At 41.6% G+C, this 19349-nt stretch overlaps 1 protein-coding gene across 3 annotated transcripts in view; it reads right to left on the bottom strand.

The window, feature by feature from the left end:
* The window catches only part of LOC111155261 (methionine sulfoxide reductase A), a 430735-nt gene that overhangs the window by 145707 nt on the left and 265679 nt on the right, over positions 1–19349 (bottom strand). For all 3 annotated transcript variants that reach the window (XM_022515376.1, XM_022515393.1, XM_022515386.1), the window contains one exon: positions 2825–2929. In XM_022515376.1, coding sequence (XP_022371084.1) covers positions 2825–2929 — 105 coding nt within the window. The remainder of the gene's footprint in view (positions 1–2824; positions 2930–19349) is intronic.

Below are 19349 nucleotides of genomic sequence, written 5' to 3'. Positions count from 1 at the left end.
GTAATCCTAGTAATAATGTGGAAAATCAGATATCTTGTGATTTAATACCTGTGAATATATATACTGCATCAAGCACTATTCTAAGTAGAAACAGACCTATACAAGGGTTAAAAAAAATTCTTCCTCTACATGCATAATTTGTCTAAAATATGAGGGTTAAAAATATGTCACTGAACAATCAAATCCTATTGTCTGTGAACACCATCAGCAGCAATTTCATCTTTTGGCTTATAGAATTGAAGCTGAAGATTAATCAGATGACCTCTAAAGTCTCTTCCTGTCTATGAGTCTACAACCCCTCTGTTCGAATCAAAATACTTCTGGAAGAATAGTATACCAACCTATTACTTTATTGGACACTATTCTGGGTTGAACTATATTTTCTCCAAATTCATATGTTGAAGCCCTAACTTTTAGTACCTCAGAATATAATCTTACTTGGAGATAGAGTCTTTAAAGATTAAAATTAAGGGACACCTGGGTGGCTCAGTTGGCTAAATGTCTGCCTTCAGCTCAGATCATTGATCCCAGGGTCTTGGGATAGAGTCCCACATCAGGCTCTTTGCTCAGTGGGGAGCCTGCTTCTCCCTCTGCCTGTCACTCTCCCTGTTTGCTAGCTCTCTCTCTCTGACAAATAAATAAATAAATAAAATCTTTTTAAAAAGAAGGTTAAAATTAAATCAGGTCATTGGGGTGGGCTCTAATCCAATCTAGCTGGCGTTTTTATAGGAGGAGGAGATTAGGACAAAGATACACATGGAGGAAAGACCATGTGAACAGGACCCAGGGAGAACATGGATATCTACAAGCCAAGGAGAGAGGCCTCAGAAAAATCCAACTCTGCCAAAGGCTTCATCTCGGACTTCTAGCCTCTTGAACTGTGAGAAAATAAATTTCTATTGTTTAAGCCACCCAATCTGCGGTACTTTGTTATTAGCAAATAATACACACAATAAACCAAGAATTTCAAAGAGGAGTGAGGCACAGTGGAGACAAATTTGATAATGGGATAGAGAGAACAAGAGGTTCATTTAAGATTCTTTTAAAAAGTAGAACTCCCCCTAAGATTTAGGGGCCAGGACCAGTGGCATAGTTAACTGAGGTGTGCTAGTAAAGATGGGATAAAATAGGAAAGAAGTTAAGAGAAGGAAGGAGAGAGAAGTGCATGACAGACTTCACCCTTTTTGAAATTTTGCAAAGGCTAGACATAAAGTGATTGTATCAGGACATGACACTATGGTTGGCCAAGTCAAAGGCCACATAGCCAACCTTGTGGGCCTGCGGCGAGCGTGATTCCTACATGACTTCGGGCTGTCCTGGGCTCCTAATGTGTGTCTCCACTGAGAACTCTGAAATGCTGAGCATCTCGCCCTGACCTTTGGCTTTGGGAGCCAAATGCCTACTCCACCTGGATCAAAGGCTCACCAGCATGAGCTCTTAGCCATCATCACTCTTATTTATGATGCTCACTGTCAGAGCTTCCTGCTGAGATGACCCTAAGTTTGTTAGGCCTGCCTTTCACATATGATAGGCCAGGTCCAAGAGTCCAAACCAGGGTGAATCTGAACCTTCTGACTATAGTATTCTTACCCTACCAGTTCTCTACCTCCCCTGCCCCATATCTCACCACTCTACTGCTAGAAACTCATCCCCCTGCTCTACACCCCCCAAACTCATCCCCCCACTCTATACCCCATGCCAAACCAGGAATGCCTGCTCCTGGCACCCCTCCTAGGCTTTCACCCACCCTGATGGATTTGCCTGGATCCTGAACCTGCATTACCCTGGCTCCTTTATCATTTTGCTACTCTTGCCTTAGCTCTGACCTTTGCCCTCTAGCAAATCACCCAGGCACTGGGTGGTACTTAGAATCAGAACTCAAGACCCACCGCCCTGTACTGCCAGGGTCGTATTAAAATTCCACCATAAAGCACAATGCACATTTGGAAAAGCACACCCCCTTCTTCAGAAACAGCCAACACAGCATACCCGCTACACAAAAACCTGACACCAAAGGGAAAACATTTTTGTTAAACAGACTGATTGCTAAATGAACAGGGTTTGTGAAAATCACATCTATTATATAGGACTTTTCAGTTCATAAGCCTCATAATATCAGATCATCATACTGGCAAGGCAGTGCTTGTAAGGCTGTTAGGATGAAATCTGGAAATTGCTTCATTATTGAATATTACAAATGATATTTGCCAACAGGGAATTTTGCTTGTGTGTGCATTCAAATAAAATTTCTGGCCACCATTGTTTATAGCCCAGATATATTAATATCACCAATTCCAAAGAAGACAAATGAACTATTTAAATAATCCAAGCATTGTGGACCCACTGACTACTGCACTTTACCTTTATGTTCTTTTTTTTTTAATCACCCACAGACATTTAAAAAAAAAAATCCTGATAACGTCAAAAGATGAGAAAGGCTAAATTCAAGGAAATAAAAGAACCATAAATCAGGAAAACTTTGGAGCTGCTAGAAAGACACTTTAATTTTGTAGACAAAAGACTGCATTAAGGAGGAATAATGCAATAATCAAAGGTGAACGAATCTCTATTGTCTGGCGTCTTTCTCTGTGGGAATTTTCCCACCCCTGACAGCTGTAAAGGGGGGAGGAGCGCAGACTGTGGCTGTGCCTTTATTCTCTCCCCCGTTTGCTCCCCAGCCCCTCCTCTCCTCCGTCAATAAATGTCTGCAATCATATTCTTGAGCTCCTGTGTGATTTCAAGGTTCATCTCTTCCATGCAGCTCAAACACTAATTATCCCAGCTGTAATTAGTAAGATAATTAAATACTGGCTCACTCATCTACCTTGGGTCGGGTCATGATTCTCCCAGAAGACCTTGAGCAGTTCCTCAAAGCTGATGCGTGCTGGCTCGTACACCACTCGGACTACTTCTGCGTGGCCAGTTTTTCCTTGAAAGAAACAGAATGTACAACCAAAATTTACTGACAACACCAATCTACTACAAGTCGTCTGTTTCCACAGAACCACCAGACAAGGGCTCATGTTCTTCCCTCCGCAGCAAGGGAGGGAGCCTAACAGTACGTTAGCTAACGATTTCATAGCAAGTCTGTCACTGGTTCTGTCTCCATAAATGCATACAGTTGTCCTCTGGCAAGCTTCCTGAGGGTGATGACTTCTCATCATTGGGCTCTAATTTTTTTCTTTAATTTCACGAGAAAACAAACTCGGGTTTTCTTTTCTTTTTTTTTTTTTTAATCCCACCCTTATGAAACCTTATGGATCCAATCTGACATAGTGCTCAAGGTTTGAAACTCGGCGAGGGGAATGAGCCAATTTATTTTTATTATCACTCCCTGCGATATGCAGTAAGCACAGCTGCACTACAGGGTGACATGGTGCCAGATCAAGAAACCTGGGACAAATAGCCTTCTACCTCGTTCACATCAGATTGATTCGTTAATGGAGGGACATATTCGCTGTGCCCTTAACACAGGGGCAACAGGTCAGGTTCACATACCCAGTGAGGGACAAGGCTTTTCTCAGGCTATTTCATCTCGACCACAGCGAAGGTCTCTCTGTTAGTGTGCCCATTCTCAGAGGTGGTCCCAGAGTTCTGGAGATCAGGGAAGTGGGTGTTTGTAGTTGCCCTTGTACCTCTGGAATTCATGCCCTTCCTTATTTCACAGTGTGAGGATACAGTAAATAATAGAACCCTCCATACATATCATCTCTATTTAATTTGTTTTCCATCTCTTTCTGGGCACCTTACATGCAGTAAAGAATTTAGCTTTTCCCTAAGAGATATCTGGCTTTTCTCTGCCTTGGTCTCTGGAAGGTAATCTGCATCATACCTGATAGGAATATCCTTCTTTAAGGTGAGGCTGGCCACAGCAACAGTCTTAGGGTGAAAGCTAGCCCCTTGGAATCTTAGAATCCAGATGGCCACACCCAACAGTGTTAGGGTCAGGGCTGGCCATGCCAGACAGACCAACCATGTGCTGAGACTGGGGACTTTGGGTAATGCAGAATCAGCTAACCTAAAGACTGAGTTCAACCATGTGGACAATCATCAATCATGCATATGTAATGAAGCCCAAATAATAATTCTGAACATCAAAGCATGGGGGAGCTTCCTGGTTGACAATACTCTTTGTGTATTGTCACACAGGGATGTCAGGAGGGTAATACATCCTGATTGCATGGGAGACAACACAGAAACTTGGCACTGGAACCCTTCCAGACTCTGCTCTATGCATTTCTCCATTTGGCTATTTTGATTTGTATACTCTCCCTGCAATAAACTGTAACCCTGAGGATAAATGTTTTCAGTGAGTTCTGTGAGTCCTAAATGATCAGATCGCACGGTGGTTTGGGAATCCCTTGAATTTCACCTTAATTGGCAAAAGGGTTTGCCCATAGGTTAGGGATCTCACTTTAACCCTCACAGTGATTTTACTGAGGGGGAAACTGAGACACCTAGAAGTTACATTTGCCCAAGGTCACATGGAGCCAGTGAATTCCTGAACCTAAGAACCTTCTGTTTTTTTTTGTCCAGGATTCTGTCCAATAAACAAGCAAAGAAAGAAAAGTGAACATGAATCCAGAAAAGGAAAAAAAGTCTATTCATTATCTTTCATCTTTTTTCTCACATTTAATTTCTGACTGTAGAAATAAAAATTTGCAAACAATATGAAGCTTAAAAATGTACAGAAGTATAAAAAAAGAAAAGAAAAATTACATATTATATTCTGACCGCATACAATAAGTACTATCATTATATTTTATACAACTCTTTCTGAATATATACCAGATACACACGAGTGCACATGTGCTCATACACATGCACACACACGCACACACAGGCAACCACAACATGCACAATTTGCTTTACTGCAAGCATAGCATCATTTTTTTCAACTTACCAGCATATTGTATTTTCCCATATCACTGGAATTTTTAGGAAATGCCACTTATAATGACTATGTAACACTCCAAAGATGGTTGTACTATTATTCAATCATCCCCTGTCACTGGGGGTTTAGACTGAATCTTAATTTTATCTATTGGTGTAAATATCTTTCCACATTTCCAAGACTGCCTCAAGCCACAGTTACATAAGTGGGATTTCTAAACCAATGCTTACAAACATTTTTAAGTTTCTTACCATTTACTGCTTAGGTGCTATTCGGTAAAGTTGACCCAATTTTCCCTCCCCATTGGCAGCACGTTTCAGGGCCAGTCTCAGTCACTATTACAATGTTTTTAACTCTTACCAATTTATAGTAGGACAATAGTGTCCTATCATTTTATTTTCAATGAGTTTAATTATTAGTAAGGTAAAAAAAAAAACTCATGTTTATTTATTTTAATTTATTTGCTCTAAGTTTTGTAATACCATTTTTAATATTGGGTCATTCATATTTTTAATGAATTGGTCATTTTACATAATTTTAATTCAAAGACTACAGTCATAGAAGGAAGCCAACAAACAGATTTTATATTCACAGATATGAAAAGAATTATAGGATAACAAGGGAAGAAGATACATCAATATAACAATCATGTTATTGTAAAACCACTTTTTTAAAAAGATTTTTATTTTTTATTTATTTGACAAAGAGAGATCACATGTAGGCAGAGAGGCAGGAAGAGAGAGGAGGAAGCAGGCTCCCCGCCAAGCAGAGAGCCCGATGCAGGACTTGATCCCAGGACTCTAAGATCGCGACCCGAGCCTAAGGCAGAGGCCCAACCCATCGAGCCACCCAGGCACCCGTAAAACCACTTTTGATCCCACTTCAAAATCTCATTATTTCGTATTTTGAAATGCTTAAATGAATTTTAAATACATAAGAATTAAACTCTCTAAATATTAACAATAGTAACAATATGCAACAAGCACGACAAATGTATTTGGTAAGAAAAGCATAGAATCCACACTAGAAATCTAGGCAAAAGATGTAAACAGGCAGTGCACACAGGAAGAAATAAATGTAAATCAAGATTGAAAAGTGCTCAACATTTCTAGTGATAAAAGCAAATAAAGGCATATTGAAACATGAACGTACCATTTCTTATTATATTTTATAAAACTGCTTAAAAACGTATCTAGTGCAGATGAGGAGACTGTAACATTGGCACCCTTACTTGGCTGGTGACAGCATAAACAACCGTGCCCTTTCCAACCCCACAGGCATATGTATCAAGAGCCACAAAGAATAAAATTAACTTACCTTCTCTAAGAGACCCAGAAAATCTATCTCAAAGATACAACCCCAAATAATGGAAAAGAGATGTATGTGCCCCCCCCCCAAAATTCAATCCATCATTTCTATAATAGCAGAGTACTATAAGAAATCCAAAAGTCAAATAAAAAAGGAAACCAAGTATGGGATAGCCACATGATGAAGTCTCATGTCACCATTAAAATGCAATGTCCTAACCCTAGTAAAAACTGTTACCATTCACTGAAGTCTGACAAAATGGCAGCCACTTTATCTATTTGATGTTCTTTAATGCGCACAACAAATTTTCTTCCTAATTTTCTTCTTCTGTGGAAAATACACATAACAAAATGTACCATGTTAACCATCTTTAAGCACATGGGTTGGTGGCATTAAGTACCTTCACACTGTTGTGCTACCATCACCACCACCCATCTCCAGAACATTTTCATCCTGCCAAACTGAAACTGTCTCCGTCGAACACTAAGTCCTTATTTCTCTCCTACCCCCAACCCCAGGCGACCACCATCCTACTTCCGTCTCTGTGAATTTGACCACTGTGGGTACTTCATAAAGGTGGAATCATACAGTATTTTTCACTCAGCATAACATTCTCAGAGTTCACCCACGTTATAGCGCGTGTCAGAATTTCCCTCCTTTTTAAGGTTGAGTAATATTCCAGTGTGTGGACAGACCACATTTGGTTTATCCATTCATCTGTCAGTGGACATTTGGGTTGCTTCCACCTTTTGGCTACTGTGAATAATGCTGCTATAAACACAAGCACGCAACTATCTCTCACAACCATTTTACAAGATAAATGTGGTCCCCCTTTTAAAGATGAGGCAGTTAAGTCCTCTCCACAGGTTTTCTCCCACAACATTCCACAACCACTAAGGAGTGGGACCTAGTGAAGAGTCAACCAGTGAAGATCTCATTCCATGACCACAGTGTAGACCCCTGAAGCCACTGAGTGACAGCAAATGTCACATAGGCAGTGGCTCTGATGGGAAATCACAGATGGGGTAATTGACATCCAGGCTGTCAAGACTATTTTCCAAGATTAGGCTCTTCCTTTGTGGTAGCAACATGGGGTCGGGAAAGATTTCTGCAAACATTTTCAGATATAATCTGGGCACTGACATTATTTGTGGAGAGGTTTAAAGAAGTTTGGTTGTTTAAAAGAAACTACTACCATTAAAATTCAACATCCATCTGCATTGACAAACAGTGGGGAGAAGCCCTCGCCAAACTCACCTTTAAGTTTCTTTATTTTATTTCTCCAAAGTACAAGAGTCTGTGTAAAAATACACAGTGCAAATGATCAAAAGGATTAAGGGGCTAGGGAACCACTTACAGAAATGCCCAGGCCTCCAGGAACTCACCAATGTGCTAGGCTAATTTGATTCCCGAGACCAATCTGCAAATACTTTCTGGTGCTTCCAGAGATAAAAGGCTGTATCTTAAAAATACTTTGAGCTGTTTCTTCATATAACATCATGCAAATAGCATGGTAGATGTGATGTGCAAACGTGCTTGTTAATAATGCACAGCAGTGTTAGAGGTGTTCTAACACTCTTTTAACACTGTTGTTCGAAAATATCTTGAAAGGAAATAAAAAGGACAAATGTCTTCTCTGAGCATTTCCCAGTGTGGCCTTACCCCATGACCCTAAAGAAAGGTGAATGAATGCCGAAGGGTAGGTTATGGACAGTCCATTCCTTGTAAGACAAAATAACCAAGAAGAGATATAAAGGAGTGTCCTGGGGGCTGAAAAATCAGGCACTCTGGAGTCATCTAGGGCTTTGTGGGAGCCAAATTTGGTTTATCCACGGAACCAGGCATTTTCAAGGAGAACCCCAAAATAAATTAGCCTATCTTTAAAGTCCCATGTCACAGCTTTCCATCCCATAGGGAAAATGTTATCCTCAACTCTTCTAGGCTTGGGCGATGAGTGTTTACTACTGTCCAGGCTGGTAAGAAGGAAAGAGGGAGCAGGAAGGTGGCCTCCCCAGTAGATGAAAACAGGAGAGAGCTTGGGAGCTGGTGAGATGCAAATGCAGGGGAGTGTAGCAGGGGGCAGCACTCACTCAGGAGCCAGACTGCATGGGCTGCCACTTGGCAGGCACATGACTGTGGCAGGGCTGGTGAGAGTAAAAAGGGTGGTTCAAACCAGAGCTCCCTGGCATAAGAATCAGGCCTTCCCCAAGGGGCCTACACTCATTTTTGAAGGCCCTTAATTCTCCTTAACTACTCTGTGCCTCAGTTTCCTCGTCTATAAAATGTGGAATTAGAACAGTGCCTGGCACAGAAGGTATCAGTCTATCTCATGCTCTATGCCTCATGTTCAAAGGTTGTATTATATTCTCTACTCAGCTGCGATGGAACGGGAAAAGACTGGAATTAAAGTCACAAGAAGTAACTTAAACCATAGTTCTAACAAGTAATTTGACACTTTTTTGACTGTGATCCTGAGTCTCCTACTTTTCTGGATGGAACTAAAAATAATGTCTGTTGTTAGAGTCATCAAGATTAAATGAGGTCATATGTGGGAAAGTTCTGGGGAGGAGTAAAGCTCTCTGTAAGTAAATATGAGGTTTCTATGGTTGTTTTCCTTTTGTGTTTCCTGAACAAGGACACCTTCCCCATAAGGACTAAATTCCAGGAGAAAACAAACAATGTAAGGAAGCTTCCAACTCATCAAACTAAATTTTTATCTCTGAGAGTGTCTAATTCTGATTTTATTCATGCATTCATTCTAGAAATATCAGTTAAGGGTCTCCAGGTACTGATGCAGGGGCTGAGGTGAGGTCCCAGCCGACACATTCCAGCCTAGGTGGAAACTGTAGTCCGGCTTTCGTCCACACCATGCAAGGACACTGATTCTCACTCTTTTGATGAATTGTGATGAATCACGTGTGATTCACTGTAGAATCAGAACTAAAAAAGACAGGAGTTTAATGAGAAAGCTCTTAACTCAGGTAAAAAGAACCCCCTGGAAGCAGGTAGGAACCTCACCTCCCTAGACCAGCTGTTTCCTACTGTGCTATTGTAGTTGTTGACATTGTCTTTTGGATAAGAACTTTTGTCCATCAGAGTCAGTAGTACTCAGGAGACAGTGCAGAGCAGAACACTCCCCCCCCCCACCCCGCCCGCTGTCCCTTGGGCTGCAGGCCTCAGAATATGTGAGGCTACCTCTCTCAGGTCAAAGTCAAATGCTCACAGGCCAGCAGGCGGCAGCCACGAGTGGTCAAAATCACACAGCTAGCATGGTAAGAAAGCGAGCTGAGATTGAGAGTTAAACTCCAAATTCTCTGTAGAACTAGTGGCTCCTCCCCAACAAGGTGGGCAAATCTGATGCAGAGGAGATTTCCACAAGGAGAAGGAGCAGGACCACCAGCACCAAGGCCAGCTTGCGCCTGGGAGGGGCTCCTGGGGGTGGCATCTCACCTGACCAAGAGGGATTCCTGAGGTAAGCCTGGCAGCCCAGACCGGCATGCTTTGTGTGGATTCCCAGGTCCCAGTTTGTGAGCAAAAAACTGGGAGTGACAGCAGAGGCCCCAGCCCTCTAGGAGGGGCCTGGACAGGGACACAGAGGAGGAAAGCAAAGAGAGACAGAGACTAGAGGTCTCGGGACAGAGAGAGGAAGCTTCAGGCAACATGGGGCACAGGGCTCCCACTCCCTGTATCAGGGCTCCTGGAACTCTTTGCTGCCGCTGTGGGGAGGGTCAGAGAAGGGGTCACCCATCCTGTCCCCACCAGACACCCTAGACACATGGGTACCCCTCTGCTGCTCTATCTGCAAGGCAAGGAGAGACCTCCAGGCCTGCTCACTCCCCTCCGCATGTCACAATCTGCCATGGGGCACACATGACTGTCAATAGGGTCAAGGATTGTTGTGAGGATTAGCTCGATAACCCACAGAAAGTGCTGAGAGTAGTCTGGCCCACCCCATACATGAAACCTCACCCAATATTAGCTTTATTTGTAATGGTATGTTTTGTATTGTTATTGATACTACTATCACTGTTATTTCATAAAAGTAAACCAAAGCATATTGAACATCCTAAGTGTTTATTTGAGCAAACATCTAGGCACATAGGGCAGCAACAAACCGAAAGTGGGTAGGAGCCCTCCAGAGATAGGGGCTCGGGAGAAACTTACATGGAGAACATGTGAAAGCAAATAAAAGAAATTATCTGACTGGCTAAAGCTTAAAGCTTCGTTGGCTGTTTGTGTTTGGTCGCTCTTGGCATTTTGATCTCGTGACCTTGAGGCACTCCCAGGCCTCAACTTTGGTTTGCTTCTTAGGAACCACAGTATTAGAGCCTCCTCCGTCTAATGGCCTCCTTGCTTAATTAATTTAACACCCTTTACAAAGATCTGTGGAATGAATGACAAGGGGGTAGGTGAACAGGAAAATATGAAGAAGAAAACAGAGTTAATAAATGTAGCATTTACTAAACACTATGCATTGTTCTAAACTCTTTTGATATGTATTGATGAAGTTAACACTCACAAAAACCCAGAGTAAGTAATATCATTCCCATTTTCTGGAGGAGGAAACTGAGCAACAAAGAGGTAAAGGAATACGAAGCCATACAGATATTAAGTGGCAGAGACTGGACTTGAGGCCCACACAACAGGGCTCCCAGACAGACGACAAGAGGGCAGTTTCTTCTTCACTTGAGACCAATCCCATACCTAGTAACACTTGAGTCCTGTTTTTGAGCACTTGCTTAGTTTTTCCACACACACAATGAACTCCTGGAGAAGAAGAGCCATGACCATGGCTCTCCTCTGTCATCCCCCAGGACTGGGCCCAGGATCAGACATCAGTAAATGCATACAGATAGGAGAATTCTTCGTGCTGAAGTTTTCTACCACTTACATAGACTTCCTCTGGATGAGTGTCCACACTGGCCCCGGCACTGCTCATCTGTACAAGGGCCAGTCTCCTAAATGGGATTACAGATCAATGCTCTGCTTTGCCTCGCTGTCCCTAACTGCAAAACTCTGTGTAAACTTGCATGTGTCTTCAAATGGATATAGCTACTACCCAAAGAAAGGTATTAGATGCAACCAGTGCAACCTTACTCCTTGCAACACTGTGTTTTATATGCTCCCTAAATTCCTAAATACTTACTGAACACCTACTAAGTTCCAGGCTCTGCATTAAGTACGGGGGATTCAATGGTGACAAATGTTAAAATGAGTGATAACAAGAATTCTTGCAGCCCTGGTACCACCAATAGTCAGGACCCACATAAGGAATGGCCCTTTAAAGGAAAAAGGCCTGACCTATTTTATTTATCCTCCAGGGAAGATGGCAGGAAGAAGTAAGCTCTAGTTATTTTTCCATTAAATAATAACCATTTTTCAACTCCCCTCATCTTTCCCAGCCAACTAGACCTATCCAAACTGTTAAGCCAAATCAAAGAGCACAAGGAAAGATCCAGGTGTTTGAAGGGAAAGGGGGAGCATTGGATGACTAATACCTCCCTTCTCCCATACAAGATTCAAAACACTACTTTCCTCTTGCTAATTAACTACAAAGAGGTAAGATGTCAGCTCAGTTTCATCTCCAGCTCCTGCAGATAGAAAATGTGATTTCCAACAATGTACTCATTATAAAAAAAAAATCCTAATACATCAAAATTGGGTGCCCTGTGGAGTTCATTATAGGATTTGAGGAGTGTCTATACTGTCATTTTATCTTCACTTTTTTTCTTTTGTCTCATCAGTCACTTAAAATGTCCAAAGAGAAATGTAAGCTTTAAAAAGCATCCTATTGATTGAAAAGTAGAAAAAGTACTGTTGGAGCAATTGTAATTTTTTTTTTTTTTTTGGCCCACCATGGAGAGACATCGTGGGGAATTTATAATCCTCTGGTGTATATTTAATACAGACACATTCTTTAGAGATTATTCTCTTGGAGGAATGCTATAAACACAGTTGAGCACTTGATAAGAAAATTCCTCAAGAAAACAATAAACGACAACCATTACATCCTTTGTGCCACTGGAGGTTTCTTACTGCTACAAAGCTAACTAGTAGGTAACCAGTAGAAACTGACTAGTTTCTGTATCCAACCTGCTGATTATAGAGGCTAACCTCCACAACCTTTGAGGTGTTTTTTCCAGTACACGAAGTATATGAAAGGCTCTTGTCATTGGGTTGATCGATGCCCATTTCCTAGGCCTCCCAATGCTCCATTTCCTACTCTCAACCTACTATGAGGGGGACAAGCATTAGGAGAAATTAAAAAAACTGACCTGCCACAAAGGGACCATGGTTCCCTTGCAGCCAAGAGAACAAACACACTTCAGTTAAGTGGCCTAATTAATGCTTAAAAGGGTTCTGTACACTGAGAAACTGACTTCTCAATGCTGCTAAGTGACTCCCAAGTCCAAAATGAGGCTTGCTTGTGCCTTGATGTCAGTGGGCTATACAAGAAAAGTGGTCCACAACCCTATGCCGTGAAATCACACTTTCTGAAAAATAGTCTCAAACCTCTCACTGTACGGCATGCTGCAATCTGGATACAGGAGATCTGGAGTCAGGCCCAGGCATACGTATCTCCTTCACAAAGATTGACAGTTTCTTCTAATGCAAAGTTGGGAAAGGGAACCATGAAATTAGTCACTGGATAGGTGCAGCTATATCCAGGGAGAGGAAACCAGACAGACGATCTTTTAAACAAAGTATCGGGATTATAAGAGATCTGAAAGGTCAGCTAGCCAAATGCCCCATTGTGTTTAACCCCACGGCAACATTCAGGTGACCATTTCAAGTGAGAGGATGCACGTTGCTTCACAAATACCCACGTCATTGTTGGGCTGTCCTAATTGCTGGAAAGTTCTGCCATTACAATGTCAAACCTACCTCCTTCTATTCATTGGTCCAGGTTGTACCTCTTGAGTTCTCATCACGCTGCAGAGTGACTCTTTAAAAGGCTAGAAGCATAGGACATGGTGGTGCAATTAAATGAGCACTGACTTTGGGGTCAAAAAGCCTACTCTTGGGCGCAAAATATGCCAGATAAGCAGCTTAGCTTCTCTTTGTCACAAATTCCTCATTTGTAAAATGGGACTACTAAGAGCTTAGTGTATGGATTGTAGAGTATGGTTAAGAGCATTCAATAATGGAAATAAAGGGAAAGCCCTCGGGGAACTTAGCGGTAGTAATCAAATCCATGGTATCAGGATTAGTCCTTCTCTAGCCATATACTACTCATGATGAACACATCATGATGGCATGAAGTTCACTCTGAAAAGCCAACAACTTTCAAACCACAAGGATCTAGGTTAATACAAACAGAACAATATGGACTGCTTTCCAAGCAAAGATGGGCTGCTCTGGGTAGGCTACCAAGGGCAGGTTTTTCTAAAAGCGTATGTATTCCAAATCCAAGTGAAAAGACAGCTAGTGAACCCCCGCAATCATGAACAAAAAGGTCTTTAAAACCAAGTCACATTTTTTTCATATTCTTCAAAAACTATCCTTGATTCATAATAACATGGATGAGAAAAGGCAACCCAATTGAAGCTTGTCATTGCTCATACTGTGGCTGCTTATACAGAATTTCCAGAAGAGCTACTTTAAGGCATACAAAGATAATAATTGCCTATTCATTTTGAACATACACCACCTTACAGTTGCTTTTTAAGTTCATGTGGTAGTAGCATATTCTCCCAATTTGAATGATACATTATTTATAAATAATCCGCCCAGGAATGATTTGGCAGGATGCTCCAAGAAGCATGGCTCTGACTTATTTAGATGTCTACATTCACTAATAAGAAATAATAACTTTCTGTTTCACTTAAATATTTTGAGAAGAATGGCACTCTAAACCAAGCCTTTAGATTTTGTGCATAATAGCCCCATACTGAAATACTATTGGTGGTCTGGGAGACACCTTGGCTTTTTCTCCTTCTTTAAATAGTACCAAAAGTACCAGTTACTTTGTACAAAAAAATCAATCCCAGAGACTTATCTTGAAAGCATATCAATAATATGAGCGACCAAGGTTTAATCTTAATGTTATAACTATGTAAATATCATATAGAAACTTTTAAAAATAATCAGCAAATACCAAACCAGCTGATTCTACACATTCAGTCAAATATAGTCTAATTCAGGCATTCTTTTTTTTTTTTTAAGGTTTTATTTATACACTTGAGAGAGTAAGCGAGTGAGCGAGAAAGAGCATGTGAGCATGAGCAGGGGGAGGGAGAGGGAGAAGCAGACTCCCTTGCTGGGCAGGGAGTCTGATGCAGGGCCAGATCCCAGGACCCCAGGATCATGACCTGAAAGATAAAAGATGCTTAACAGACTGAGCCACTCAGGCACCCTAATTCAGGCACTCTTAATGGGGGTGATACCATTCCCAGTGGGGGGAGAAAACTGGCTCTTAAGGGACAAAATCATCTTACATATCAAAATGCTGTGGCCTTCCAAAGGGCCATAGTATATAAACTCACATATAGCATATCTCTGATATTAAATTTTAATGGGGTATAGAGGGAGACAATTAGGAAAGAAATGGCTAAAAAGGCTCCCTAGGATGGCTATAATTATTTAAAGATTGAGAAATGCTGATCTAATTAATTCAATTAATACATCAGTACAATCAAAATGGTGAAGCAATTTATCATAATTCCTGCCTCATTTCCACTTCTGGATGGGGTTTGTAATAGAATATGACTGCCAGAGGAGGGATTCATTCAACAAGTACTTACAGCATAGCTAGCTTGAGCTCTGAGGACTCTTTTGGGGGCAACTAACACAACAATGAAGAAGACAGTTCCTAGCCTAGCGGAGTTCACAGTCCATGAGGGGAGAGAAACATGTACATGGGAATGTACAGGATAAGACAACAGCTTCTCGGAAGAGGAAAGTGCACAGAGTTCTGTGGAGGCACATGGGAAGAACACCAAGGTCAGCCTTGAAGAGCGAGGGAAGACTTCTCAGTGGAGAGGACCACTCCAGTGTTCTTAATGCTAAGCTCCACCATAGCCAAACTTGACCCCTAGGCCTCTCTCATTCTTGGCAACTTTGGACTTGGTAACCTGGACATCCAGGCAATCCAAAACACAAATGCAGAGCATTTCCTTAGACTATGTGCCTTTGCCCATAGTTATTTTAACCTATGAAGGGAAACAAGGCCCTGAGCAAAAAAATTCATCAGTCCAGGATACTAATACCAGTCACATCATATTAGATCGGTGTATATCCCAAAAGGGGTTCTATAGGAACTAACACCAGAGTCCCAATTTTGGACTTAAGGTAACTCATTCCATATTAACCCAAATCCTGCACTGGACCTTTTGTGCCTTGAGATAAGTGGTACTCAGTAAGTATAGGTTAATGACAACAATATTTTGTGCAATATATTTTTTAAAGATTTATTTATTTTTTTAAAGATTTTATTTATTCATTTGACAGACAGAGATTACAAGTAGGCAGAGAGGCAGGCAGAGAGAGAGGGAGGAAGCAGGCTTCCTGCCGAGCAGAGAGCCCGATGCGGGGCTTGATTCCAGGACGCTGAGATCATGACCTGAGCTGAAGGCAGAGGCTTAACCCACTGAGCCACCCAGGCACCCCTATTTATTTATTTTTGAGGGAATAAACTTAAGTAGACTCCACACTGCGTGCGACCCTAACCCAGGGCTTGATCTCATGACCATAAGATCACAACCTGAGCGGAAACCAAGAGTTGGATGTTTAACCAGCTACAGCACCCAGGGGCCCTGTGCAATAATTTTATAAAAATCACAGAATATTTTCAAATGCACTAACCAAATCTTCACAGTAACTCCATGTAATATCACATCCATTTTATAGATGAGAAAATCAAGTCTCAATGAGGTAAAACTGTTTGAATTAGAGATAGGTAGCAGAATTCAGTAGGTTTGAGCCAAGGCTCCAACCCAGTCATTGACCCCATGGCCCTGATGCTCTTTCCCCATAAACACTGAGGCTGAGGATAACTACTAAATGATTGCTGCCTATGGCTGCCTATAGATCCCAATTCAGCTAGAATGATTGATATTGGGATTTTTTTAGTCTTGACTAGCAGGCTTTATTTATTTATGAGTGAGACATGCACATGAGCATTTGGGGGAGGAGAAGAGGAAGAAGGAGAAACAGACTCCCTGATGAGCAGGGAGCCCTATGCAGGGCTCAATCCCAGGACCCCAAGATCATGACCCAAGCTGAAGGCAGACACTTAACTGACTGAGACACCCAGACGCCCCACTGATTAGGAGTTCTTTGATGACAGCTAGTAATTAATCTATGAACCCAGAGACAGTCCTGAACAAAACCAAATGGTATCAACAATGAAGTGCTGAGACACTATGTCAAGGGCATTGAAGGTGCAGTCAGAATATTTGGTTTGGATGAACTATTTAACTTCTCTGAGTCTCATCTGCAAAACAGTTACAATAAAAATGTCAAAAAATTCACTTTATTACACACACATCTCACATACACACATAGGCTTTGTTAACGCTTAAGTGCTCCAATACTTAGCTCCCTCTTCTCATTCCTTCTCCCATCCTGGGACAAGGTGAGTAATTTAATGAACGTGGGCCTGAGTCATGGCTATATGCACACCACTAAGCCAATGATATGAGAAATCCAAAGACAGATGATACAGAGCCCGCTCTTAGGGAACTCTGAGAAACACTACCAATGCAAGGTAGAAAGTCTTAGGTGCCATTGGAGTTCAGGTTAGTGATTTGAAAGTCTTTAAGGAAAGAGAACAGGGAAGGTGTCATAAAGGAGGTGCATGTGAACTAGACATTAAGAAATGAGTACATTTTAGGCATACAGAGCTGAGAATGTGGTTATTTCATATGATAAAAATGACAAGCACCACAGCACAGAGAAGGGAAACCACAGAATGGATATAAAGGCCTTAATTAACTGATCCACACCATTCCTTCTGGCAAACATGGTGGCCAATGACCACAGCATCAGAATCCATGCAGCTTTCTCTGGTACATCTGCACCCTTCTGCTCCCACAAGTTGAAGCCTACCTTACTAAGCGGGCTGTGTTTGCTCCCAAACCTATTTAGACCAATTGTGCTTTATCTTGCAATTACAAAATGCAACTAAATATTACATACAAAAGAAAAAAATAAGAGTTTTGTTTCTATTGAGAATTGAGTTTAGAAAAACTCAGTAAAAGGAAGTTGTTCAAAAATACTCTGACATTAAGTATAGGAAGGACTACTACATAAGATTGGGAAGGGTGGGAAAGGGTGGTTGTCAGGGACTGGGGGAAGGGAGTAATGGGGAGTTATGACTTCATAGGAACAGAGTTTCAGTTTTGCAAGATGAAGAGTCCTGGAGTTGGATGGCGGTATTGGTTGTGCAACATTGTGAATGAACTTAATACTTACAAAAGTGTACCCTTAAAAATGGTTAACTTGGTAAATTTTATGTTAATGGGAATTTTGCCACAATTAAAAAGAAAATGAAAAAAAAGATCGCAGAGGAAATCATAAAAACCTAGATAAACCCTATGTTCAAATTGTTTCACACACATCTAAGTTCTTACTTGATTTGAAAGAAGCCAAAACTAGAAATTGTAGATAATAATCATCATGGTAAACAGTTAGTGCTTATTCTGTACAAAACATAGCAGTTCTAAGCAGTTAACATATAATGATTTATTTAATCCTCCCAGCAAGCCAATAAAAAGAGGGCTGTTATGATACCCATTTTAGAAATGAGGGCAATTAATTAGGCACAAGAGGTTAAATGGTATGACCAGGATCACAGGACCAATCAGTGGGCGAAACAGAATGCAGACTAAAAAGGTAAGCCCCAGAGTCTGCACTCTTACCCACCCGCTGCCCCACTGGGCTAGGGAAGGAAGATAAAGAGGCACTCTCCAGAGAGACTCGCCATCAAAGGAAAGATACCCCAAATTCAAAGCTTGGCGCAAGAAGCTATGTTTATTTAAGTCTATTTAAAAAAGGGGGGATTCACCCTCCCTTTAATTGATTTTCCTGCTTAACCAATTATCATTCCAAAAAAGCAGTGGAGAAGACATTTCTACTATATTCATCCTAACTGGAGCCTGAGATACTAAACAGCCCAGGAGGCAAGCAGCCAGTCCACACCGGTAATCCATGGGAAGGAATGGCTTCCGCTGCTGGAGCATGACAGGAGCCTGTAGTCCCCCGACAAGCACAGAGACGACGGAGACAGCTCTGAAGTCCGCTGATAACGATGTGCACTTTTTACATGACAAGATGTAGGATTCATTGTGTGCCACTGGAACCTAAGAGAATGTCTGGATGCATCTGGCACGGTTTACTGGAACAGAGACTACTGTAAGAAACCTTTTCTAATCAAGGAGATAGCTGTGTGTGTGTGTGTGTGTGTGTGTGTGTGTGTGTGTGTGTGTAAGGTGAATACATGTATATACGATGTGTCTGCATCTATCATTTGAATTGGCTGAACGATCAGGGAAGTCTTCTGGGCTAGGTTTAAGGAAGCTCCTGGAACCAAGAATGGGATTTTCCCTCCTTTTGTCTTCAAAAGCAGTCTACAAGCACTATGCATTTTCTAAGGGTCAGCACTGACCTAATTCCTAATTGGGGGGGGGGGGGGCAAGGGTGGAGGTAAAAGGAATCCAGTCAAATCAAATCAAGTCTTTTCATTAACAAACTGTAAAGATGAGTTTCTGGGAGCTATGGAAGTAATATGTTTTTTTCTGTTTTTGTTAGAGAACTCTAAATTCCCGGATCAAAAGAACAGATTTGGTGGCAAGAGAGAGTTGTTAAGAGCTGCATTAAAGATTAACTTCAGCCCCAGGTGGGCTATTTTGGTGGTAAGGGGGTCTAAAGGCAAAGACTGGATTGAAGAGGCATCTCCACTCTTCTGGGTTTACCCTCACCTGCTGTAGCCATCCTTCACTGATCAGAGAACAGAGGAGAATGTTCTTTTTTTTTTTTTAATTGATGGTTTTATTTTTTTTATTTTTATTTATTTTCAGCATAACAGTATTCATTGTTTTTGTACCACACCAGTGTTCCATGCAATCCGTGACCTCTCTAATACCCACCACCTGGTTCCCCCAACCTCCCACCCCCCCACCTCTTCAAACCCTTCAGATTGTTTTTC

The sequence above is a fragment of the Enhydra lutris genome, unplaced genomic scaffold (assembly GCF_002288905.1).
Source record: "Enhydra lutris kenyoni isolate GAN:26980312 unplaced genomic scaffold, ASM228890v2 scaffoldscaffold3, whole genome shotgun sequence".
In the NCBI taxonomy this organism is placed as follows: domain Eukaryota; kingdom Metazoa; phylum Chordata; class Mammalia; order Carnivora; family Mustelidae; genus Enhydra; species Enhydra lutris.
This window is presented reverse-complemented; position numbering and strand designations above follow the sequence as displayed.